The sequence below is a fragment of the Solanum pennellii genome, chromosome 1, assembly GCF_001406875.1.
Source record: "Solanum pennellii chromosome 1, SPENNV200".
Lineage (NCBI taxonomy): Eukaryota > Viridiplantae > Streptophyta > Magnoliopsida > Solanales > Solanaceae > Solanum > Solanum pennellii.
The window spans coordinates 4910585-4920514 of record NC_028637.1 but is presented as its reverse complement, the minus strand read 5'-3'; the positions used below and the strand labels follow the sequence as shown (position 1 = coordinate 4920514).

General features: G+C 34.0%; 2 protein-coding genes across 13 annotated transcripts in view; one reads left to right on the top strand and one right to left on the bottom strand.

The window, feature by feature from the left end:
- Positions 1-823: 823 nt before the first annotated feature.
- LOC107031287 (stearoyl-[acyl-carrier-protein] 9-desaturase 6, chloroplastic-like) lies at positions 824-2513 on the top strand. Its single transcript, XM_015232603.2, has 2 exons — positions 824-1454; positions 1875-2513. Exons 1-2 carry the CDS (start codon positions 840-842, stop codon positions 2427-2429), a joined length of 1170 nt encoding a protein of 389 aa, XP_015088089.1. The 5' UTR covers positions 824-839; the 3' UTR covers positions 2430-2513.
- An 866-nt stretch (positions 2514-3379) lies between these two features.
- LOC107013566 (5-methylthioadenosine/S-adenosylhomocysteine deaminase-like) overlaps positions 3380-9930 on the bottom strand; it is an 8941-nt gene continuing 2390 nt past the window's right edge. The window contains exons 1-8 of one of the 12 annotated variants that reach the window (XM_027917509.1): positions 7833-8626; positions 7426-7575; positions 6820-6963; positions 5509-5665; positions 5076-5248; positions 4896-4951; positions 4167-4269; positions 3380-3814 (exon numbers count right to left, since the gene is read on the bottom strand). In XM_027917509.1, coding sequence (XP_027773310.1) covers positions 3725-3814; positions 4167-4269; positions 4896-4951; positions 5076-5248; positions 5509-5665; positions 6820-6963; positions 7426-7575; positions 7833-8033 — 1074 coding nt within the window. In that variant the 5' untranslated portion in view covers positions 8034-8626 and the 3' untranslated portion in view covers positions 3380-3724. The other 11 variants (XM_027917646.1, XM_027917488.1, XM_027917527.1 and 8 more) reach the window with 11 other exon arrangements.

The following is a 9930-nucleotide window of genomic DNA, read 5'->3' as shown; positions in this document are numbered from 1 at the left end:
TGGGTAAGAAAAATATTTTACATTTTTTTATAAAGAAAATATTATTTTTTTATAATAGTTTTTTAATTTTTAATTTTAATATTACACATACCATGATGAGAGTGGTATAAAAGAGAGAGAGGTGTGTTTCTCAAACTAAAAAGTGATAATTTAGGTATGAAATTCAAACGTTCAATAGTTTAGATATGAAACTAAAAAAAATGTATAGTTTAACTGTGTTTTTGACACTTATCTCATTTTATAATGTTATGAATCTTATCAAATTTTGTTGCGTCTAGATATGTCTAAGAAAAAGAAGTGAACACTTTGTTGAGGAACGTCGCCTAAAAGGAGAGGAATGAAGCTTCGTGTTTGTTTTTCTTCAAACCCCATTCCACCTCGCTCGCCGCTACTAACGGGGTCTCGCTTGATTTCCCTTCCATGTCTCTCGGGATACACGAGATTAAAATTATGTGTAATTTGTTCTAAATACACTGTATCATATATCTACAATACATATTAAATCTCGCTCTCCACTCTCCTATGTGTATGGTATTCCAAATACATGTGATCACACCAGATACATACATATACATATATCTAGTGTGATTCACATGTACCTACAACACATGACTATCCCGCTTGCTTCCCTCCACATCTCACTCGTCTCTCCCTATTTTAGTGTATTTGGTGACAAAAGTACATGCATCTAGGTATATTTTACGATTAGCTGATACCTAAATCCCCCTCCCCCCACCCCTAATCTCTCAAACAATTACTATGAATGATAAATACCTATAAATAAGATTCCTTGTAAGAAGTAATAGTCACACAATAGCACTATTTGACATTCATTAGCCATGCACTCTATGACTTTCTCCAAATTCACCATTCCATCGATTGTATGGGCATCACCTCCCCCTACAACCACCACCATACGCCGTTGCAAATCATTGCAAAGGCTTCCTCCGGTCTCCGCGGTGGCTTCATCACCTATAGCTCCTCCATCACGCCACCACATAACTCACTCAATGCCACATGAAAAACTAGAAGTCTTCAAGTCATTAGAATCCTGGGTTTCCGAAAATCTCCTCGATTTTCGTAAACCCATAGAGAAATGTTGGCAGCCTAGTGAATTTCTCCCTGACCCTTCTCAAGGTTTCGATAGATTTAACGAAGAGGTTTGTGCACTAAGACAACGAGTTTTAGGGCTTCCCGATGAGTACTTTGTTATGCTTGTGGGTAATATGCTAGGTGAGGATTCATTACCTACTTATCAAACCATGATTAACACGTGGGACGGAGTACGCGATGAGACAGGGTCTAGTTCATGTCCATGGGCAATTTGGACTCGGTCATGGGCAGCTAAGGAGAATCGTCATGGTGACTTGCTACGAACTTACATTTATCTTTCAGGCAGAGTTGATATGATGATGATTGACAAGACAACACAATATATGATTCGAGCCGGAATGGTAATTGCAATTATCACAAAAATATATACTGTTCCTTCTGTTCTTTACTTGTCCAGTATGCATCTCGTACTCTTAAAAAGAAAAGACATAATACATAAATATGTCCTTTAACTTGGCTTCAAACATATTTTACGACCTTCAACTTTGGGTGTGCACGAGCAGATACTTAAATTTGTATAAAACTGAACAAATAGACACACATGTCCTACATGTAATTTTTTGTCCTACGTGCAATTGTGCCACGTAGAACTCTTGTACCTACTTGTTCAAGTTTATAAAAGTTTGAGTGTCTACTTGTACATACCTAAAGTTGAAGAACATAAATGTGAAATAAGGTCAAGTCAAAAGGCAGATTTATGTATTATGCCTAAAGAAAACTAATGATAACTTGTTCATCATGTTTCTATATCTTATTATTAGGATAATGGAACAGAGAACAATCCATATATGGGCTTTGTGTATGCATCATTTCAAGAGCGCGCAACATTCACGTCTCATGGCAATATGGCTAGGCTACCTAAAGAGGCTGGAGACCCTGTCTTAGCGAGTATATGTGGAACCATTGCAGCAGATGAGAAGCGGCATGAAAATGCCTACATAAAAATTGTCGAAAAATTGCTTGAAGTGGATCCAAATACAACTACGTTAGCCATTTCGAATATGATGAAGAAGAGAATAGTGATGCCACAACATCTCATGTATGATGGACAAGATTCGAATTTATTTGAAAACTACTCAGCCGTTTCTCAAAGGTTAGGGGTTTACACAACTCGCGATTATGGTGAAATAATAGAGTTTTTTATAACACGATGGAAATTGGAAAAACTTGAAGGGTTGACAGGGGAGGCTAAAAGTGCACAGGATTTTGTGTGCAAATTTCCACTTTCAGTTAGGAAGTTGGAAAATCGAGCAAAGAAAATAGAGTCACATCGAGTGAAATTTAGTTGGATTTTCAATAAAGAAGTGAGTGTTTAGATGAATTGATCATTTGAAAGAAGTATGTAAGAAACTATATAGAAACGTACTTTTTAAAAAAAAAATAAAAGTGGTTTGAGAGAATAGTAATTTGTATTCGACTAAATCATTTCTAAATGTATACTAATCATTAGTTTATGTTTTCCAAAAGTTATCGTTAAGTGTTAGATTACAAAAACACATAGTACTAGTTAGTTTTAATTAAGTGAATACATATAATTTTTTCGAAGATTTCATAATTCTACCATTTCATATCATTAAGAACAAATTCAATTGTTTTCCTTTACTAAAAATAGTGAACGTGTTGAAAAACTTCTATTATTTGTCAAGTATTAGTAACTCTAGTCTATTTTTGTATTTGATTTCACCTATTAATGTATGCAAATAACTAGAACTTTTTTTCTTTTTACAAAATTTAAGAACATATTTGGATCTTTTCATTTTCTTAGGTTGGTTCATAGACGACTCAAATATATTAGTGGTCTAAAATCAAATTTGAATAGAGGATTTAATATATTGTTTCTATGCTGTTTATTATAGCCAATTCATTAAATTTTTCTTAGGACATAATAATTTAAATTTATAAAACTTCTAATAATTATTTCCTTTTTATTTGAAAAGTTTATATTTTTTTTAAAAAAAAAAATTCAATTTTCAGGCAACCATACAATTTGTCAAAATGTCATAATTTAGAACTTGTAACAAGAAATATACCAGATATTTATTCCAAGTGACAGCTCATTGCTTCAGTTGTTTTAGTAATTCACCCCTATGTTAGATTTTATTAATTTGTTTGCATTTATTGTAGATATGAAGAAAACCAGTCAATATAATTTCATAATTGGAGTCTTAAAAGAGTAGAGGATGCAACAAATCTTACCTCTATTTTAGAAGTTGTTTTCAATAAACATTCAACTTAAAAAAAGCAGGTGTGAAAGAGAGAAAAGAAACAACGAAATAGCAATACACCAAACAAGTGTAGCAACACGTTATCATATCTTGTCTAATCACCCGACATCAATAGTGAGAAAAAAAATGACATAATACCTAAACCATACTGCTAGAAGTAGGACAAAACTTGATTACCACTTACCCTTCCGTCCTAATTCTCAACATCCATGTCTTTCAATCTAAAGTCATGTCCTCAGTCAGCTAAAACGCTGTCATATCCAGTCTAATTACTAGACATCAATAGTTTGACCTTGAAATTATCCATAAGGTTGAGAACACAATTACAAAGCAGATTTTATTTGGTTTTAACATTACAAACACCTTTAATTTACACAGTGAAGTGATCACACAAAATTCATTCTGTTTGGAATTTGTATGTCTGCTCTCTTTAAAAGATCAGCAGAGGCATGCTTGGCCATTGATAGAACCTTTTCCTGTGCATATATTAAAAAAAAGTTCCATGTGACACTTATTCACAGAATAAATATTTAACCTAACAAAGTATATGAAACAGTATGATTAATAAGCAGGGAAAAAATGACAAATATACCCATGAACTATCGTAATTAGCATGCAGATATCCTCCGTCATACTTTTGGGACATAGGTGCCCCTCTCATCCAAAATCTAGAGCATATATGTCCTTCACTCTAACGGAAGACTAAACAGGGACACGTAGTACAATCTTATCCGTCATTCTTTTGGGACATTGATGAAGGATATCTGCATACCATTTACGATAATTCGAAGGTATATCTGTCCTTTTCCCCTTACAAGTATGCAATACCTCGTCTACGGTTAAGATTTTCTTATCTTTCATAATCCAACAGCCGTTGCACATCACAGAGACGATATTCTCAGTTCTCATGCAATAAACGAGGCTCGAAATGCTGCAAAAGTCATTAAAAGAAACTAGTGTAACATTCTGGTGATCACTAAAAAGGACGACATATATCATAAACCGGAATATTTAAAAGTACAATATATCGAATGAAACCAATAAGAGAGAACAAACATACAGACTCCATAGCATTTTACAAGGATATATACTGCTATACACAGATTGCTAAACAGCTTAGTTTAGTATTATAGACTTGAGATTAGACAATGTATGTAGTTTAAATAGTCTGACATTGCAGCTAACGGTGTGACCTAGTGGTCAATGAAGTAAGTTGAGAATCAGGAGGTCTCATGTTTAATTTAAATCCCCGAAGAGAAAAAACACTAGGTGATTTCTTCTCATCTGTCCTATACTAGACTTGGTGGATATAATTACATCGTACTTATTGTTGCTGGTGAGAGGTGACAGGTATCTTGTGAAATTAGTTGAAGTGCACGAAAGCTGGCCCAGACATCACGATATGTAAAAGAAAGTCTGATATTGGTGCAACTTTTAGAAAATGCTAAGCACCAGATGCATATCGCGGAATAGTACATAAATACTAAAAGATGAATCACGGGATAATAATGTCTCTCCACAGTGTGCTTATTATTATCAGTTAAAATGATTGCATACCAGTCATGAATTGGCATCATAGACCAAGAAGAGGGATTGATCACGACGATATCAGCCTGCAAAGTAGTTCAAAATAAGTAAATTACGTGTATGATGAGATCAAACATCAGGAAAATCTCATCAGAATCGGGAGAAGAAGAAACAGAACAATAACATATAGGTGGAATCAAGATGTCTGACCTTCTTCCCAACCTCGAGCGAACCTATTTCCTTGTCCCAAAGTATAGACTTGGCACCGTTTATTGTGGCCATTCTGAGAATTGTTTCAGCAGGCAAAGCTGTAGGATCAGTGGTTCCCGTGGAAAATACTTCACGACCTTTGTTGATCAAGGAAGCCAGGTACATCTCATCAACTACACCAAAATAACAATGGAGCATCACAACAAAACATAGAAGCTCAAGAGATAGATAACATCGAGCATATGCATTTCGCTAATGATAAGCGAGATAAATGGACAATACGAGGAAGCTGCTAAAGTCATTCTTGGAAAAATGTGATATATTAGTAACATTTCTAAGCACTGCAAAGTAAATGAAAACCAAACGGAGGAATATGCCGATAACATTGGAAGTTTAGACAATATATCAAGAACAGCGACAGATCAATATATACCAATGCTCATTCTATTGTTTGATGGTGCACCATCTGTACCCAAGGACACACAGACACCAGCGCGGAGCATTTCCTTAATGGGGGCAAATCCAAGCATTCTCATTGCAGCAGCAGGACAATGTGACACTTTGACTCCAGCTTTTGCGAGACAATCAACCTGACAACTAGATATAATTATTTGAAAGAAAATAAACAGTAAACATTCTTGATGAAAAAGAAACGGCAATAAACATTATTTCCCATTGAAGTCGAGATACTTTTAAGTACTGCAACCAGACTGAATTTCGAAGTTGTCTTGAGAACTAGTTGAGTTTTGCCAAACAATCTTTAGTTTATACTTGCTATGTAATGAGTGTATAATGAAAACTTCTGTTACTCTTTCCTTTCTCCGATCCATACGGGAAACTGTCATGCTAAAAAGAAACATTTCGTTATCGTTTTCTTATTTAGATCTTTGCAAAGAAGAACACTCCCCTTCTTTAGGATGAGCAAACACAAACATTCATTTAAAATTCCTCTCAGATACCCTGAGTATCCACTTTACAGCTTCCCAATGCTCTTTTCATGGATTTTTCAAGAAACATGCTAACAACACTGGCTACATGAGCAATATCAGGTTTAGTACGTATCATTGGCTACCTTACACTTCTAACAATGGAGGAATATGGAACTTCGTCCACGCTCTCTTTTTCCTCCCTTGTTGTAGGACACGTCTTCTTTCCCAACGTCATATGACCGGACAAAGGTGTGCTAACAAGCTGAGCATTCTTCATATTAAATCGCTCTAATACACATTTAATGTACTTGTGACAAATAAAGTTTTATTTCATCTTTGAGACGAGTAACCCTCATGTCCAAAAATTTGCTTAGTATGGCCCAACCTTTCATAGCAAAAAACTTACATTATTGTTTCTTCAACTTGCCAATCCTGAAAGTATTCTTGTCCGCGATTAACATATCATCCACATATAGCAAGAGGTTGATTGGACAATCTTTGTACATCCATGAAGAAAAGTCATCTTCACATCCATCTGCTCAATTTCTAGATCAAGAATAGGAGCCAAACCAAGAACTATACGAATACATGACAATTACACAATAGGAGAAAATATTTTATCAAAGTCAATATGTATGAGCAATTTCGTATTGATAACAATGGTGAATATTGTGGACCGTGTTGCCAAACTCCTTTTGGCCTGAGGCTTTATTAAGGTTTAGTCAGCCATGTTACCAAGAAACAAACTCGAACAAGATACACAAATTTAGCAAAGACAGATTGATCAAAGAATAGGGCAAGAAGCTTATATATACCTCTTTGTCATTGACCCAAACAGTATGTGCTGCCAACAAATGGTTCTGTAGGAACTTGATCTTCTCGAGATGTGTAACAGTTCCATTATCAACTCCTCGAGTTTCAATAATCAGTTGATTTTCATACGGTATCTCTGCAATATGCTGAAATAGTTGAGACGTTAAGACACCAGTAGAGTTAACAAATCCTTTTAACACTTATTTGTCTTTCATACAACATTCTTTTACATATTTTCCTTTAAGGGGCAGTAGAACGACAAAACCTCGTTTATCTGTTGAAATGCATTTTCTTTGATACAAGAACATATTGATTTAAATTCACAAATGCCAACGGGTTGGAAACGAGAATAAGACTATCATTAACAACCATTTACTAGACGTCACAGTAGGGGCAAACTATTTAATCTCACTAGCAGCAGAGGACATACAGGATCAGTAAAGCAGAACATGTTCGGCGAGTATACAAATTTTTCATTTTCAATTAACTCATAACGATGTTGGTAAAATGCGTAAACATTGTTAAATTTGACGATGACTAAACACCATTTTCTCTTTGTTTCATTGATATAAATCTTGTATTGTATTTTAGTCGAGAGAGAGATATACCATGTGAATCCCGGTTTCTAGTTCTTTTGCTGTGTCTCTCGTCTCAGTAAGTAATCGATCAGTTGAATTCATAATTTGCCTTATCCCAAGCCACACTTTGATACGTCCATCTGCTGTATTATGATGTTTCATAAACAGATCCTTCTGCGACTGCATCCTTGAAATAACATTACATTCGTAACTTTAAGCAACAAACATTTTTCAAATTACCAACTCTGAAATAACATTACGAATCTTCGTCAGGCAGTTGAAGAGCTAATAAAATAATTTCAAGCTAAATAACTTCAACACAAGAATCAAGAAATGAATCCGTTCGAGGAATGTTGAAAGCAACAGAACAATGTCTATTAAATGCTTGAAAATTTAATCAAAAACATTTCGAAAGTGAAACTTCAAGCTTAGCCAACCTTAATACACTCATCAGTAGTCCTAGCAGCCCATGAAGCTGGCAAACCCTCACCATAGTCCATAATTGACTCGGCTAAACACGCACGCAAGCCTAATACTTCTACTGCACTTGCCATTCCAGACATATGCTGCCCTCCTGCTTCAGCAAAGCAATAACCTGATTCCATCAACAAACAACGGTAGGATTTTGAAATAAACATAAATACATCGGACTTGAGTTATATGCACAAACGATGTAAATTATATTGTATTGTAGTGTATTATTTTGATGAATAATGTATCGTTTTCAATTTGAAGGAAAAACCAACCAAAAAGAAATAGGTTACGAAGTAGAGCCATAATTGGAAAGTAGGATAAAAGATAAAAAACATAATCCATAAACATGACCTTTAACTTGACGTCAACGAACAACTATGCCCTCTAACTTTGAATGTGCACAAGTAGACACTTAAAGTATTATAAAATTGAACAAGTAGACACAAGTGTCCTACATGACATAGTACACGTAGGATGCTATGTGGGATATAAAATTGTCATTTATGGTGCCATGTAGGACGAATGTGTTCATTTGCTCAATTTTATACAAGTTTAAGTGACTACTTGTGCACACCAAAAGTTAAAGGTCATAGTTGTCAATTGACGCCAAGTTACAATAAAATAAGATTATTAGAGAATAATTTAAGACAAAATGAGCGATCACGTTAAATATAGTTTAAGTAAGAATCAAAACAAACATTGTATATAAACTAAAAATACAATACAATACAATAGGCAAAACCATCTGAACAAGTTGTATAAAGAGTTACCTGCAATTACCTTCTAAGTGACTAAGATTGTTTACACGCGAGTACGTAGAACTTAAACTCGAACATATTTATCTACAATGTGTATAGTTCAGACAACTATATTGACTGCAATTTCACTTACACCAGAGTGAATAAGTTCGATTCCTCTAGCTAATTGTTGAGACGTATGAACATGTGTGTTGATCAATCCTAAACAAACAAAATTGTAAGTAACAAGTTCTGTAATTCAGTGAATGAATATACTGATCTAACATTCATATCAAAATTAAACCGGAAAAGGGCCTAAAATACCCTCAAAGTATTCAAAATGGTATAAAATTACCCTCCATCCACCTATTGGCTCCAAAATACCCTTTCCACCCACCTATTGGGTCCAAAATACCCTTGTCATCCACCTTTTGGTTCAAAATTGACCACTTATTTAACGGTTTTATATTTAAACTATTTAAATATTTTTTAAAATACGTGGTGCTCAATTATTTGTTATAATTAAACTTATTAGTATAATTTATATATCTATCCATTACCCACCCATTACTAATTAAATTCCTCTTAATAAACCCGTCACATTATTAATGCAAGCTACTGCCAATTGAGTGTTTTTAAAAATTATAGAAGTAAATTATCATACATTCAAGTGGCTAAATAAAAATCACCGATAAACTTAAAAGTCTAACTATGTTCATCTTAATTATTCTTAAGTCTCAATTATGTGATGATACTTCATAGGTAACTTTTTTTCAAAATAATATATTAAAGGTTTTAAAACAAATCATAAATATTTATAAAATTATATTTAAAAAAAGTGCGTGAATTAATTCGGGATGTATTACTTGTTTACCTTTAATCATAAATTTCTAATTCAATTTTGAAAGAAAGTGTCCTCCTAAATAAGCGGCTCAACCTAAATTAAATTGGGGTTTCGATTCGGACTCGAATAATTTTGGATGTCATTTTCAGGAATCTATAATTTCATTGTGTTTATGACGATTTTGATATTATAATTGGATCATTAATTGAGTGAGGTTTAGTTAGTAATGAGTGGGTAGTGGGTTGGTTTATAAATTATACTAATAAATTAAAATTATAATCAATAGTTGAACGCCAAGTATTTTAAAAAATATTTAAAGAGTTTAATTTTAAAACAATTAAAAAAGTGGTCAATTTTGAACCCAAAGGTCGATGACAAGGGTATTTTGGAGCCAATAGGTGGATGAAAAGGGCATTTTGGAGCCAATAGGTGGATGGAGGGTAATTTTGTACCATTTTCAATACTTCAAGGGTATTTTAG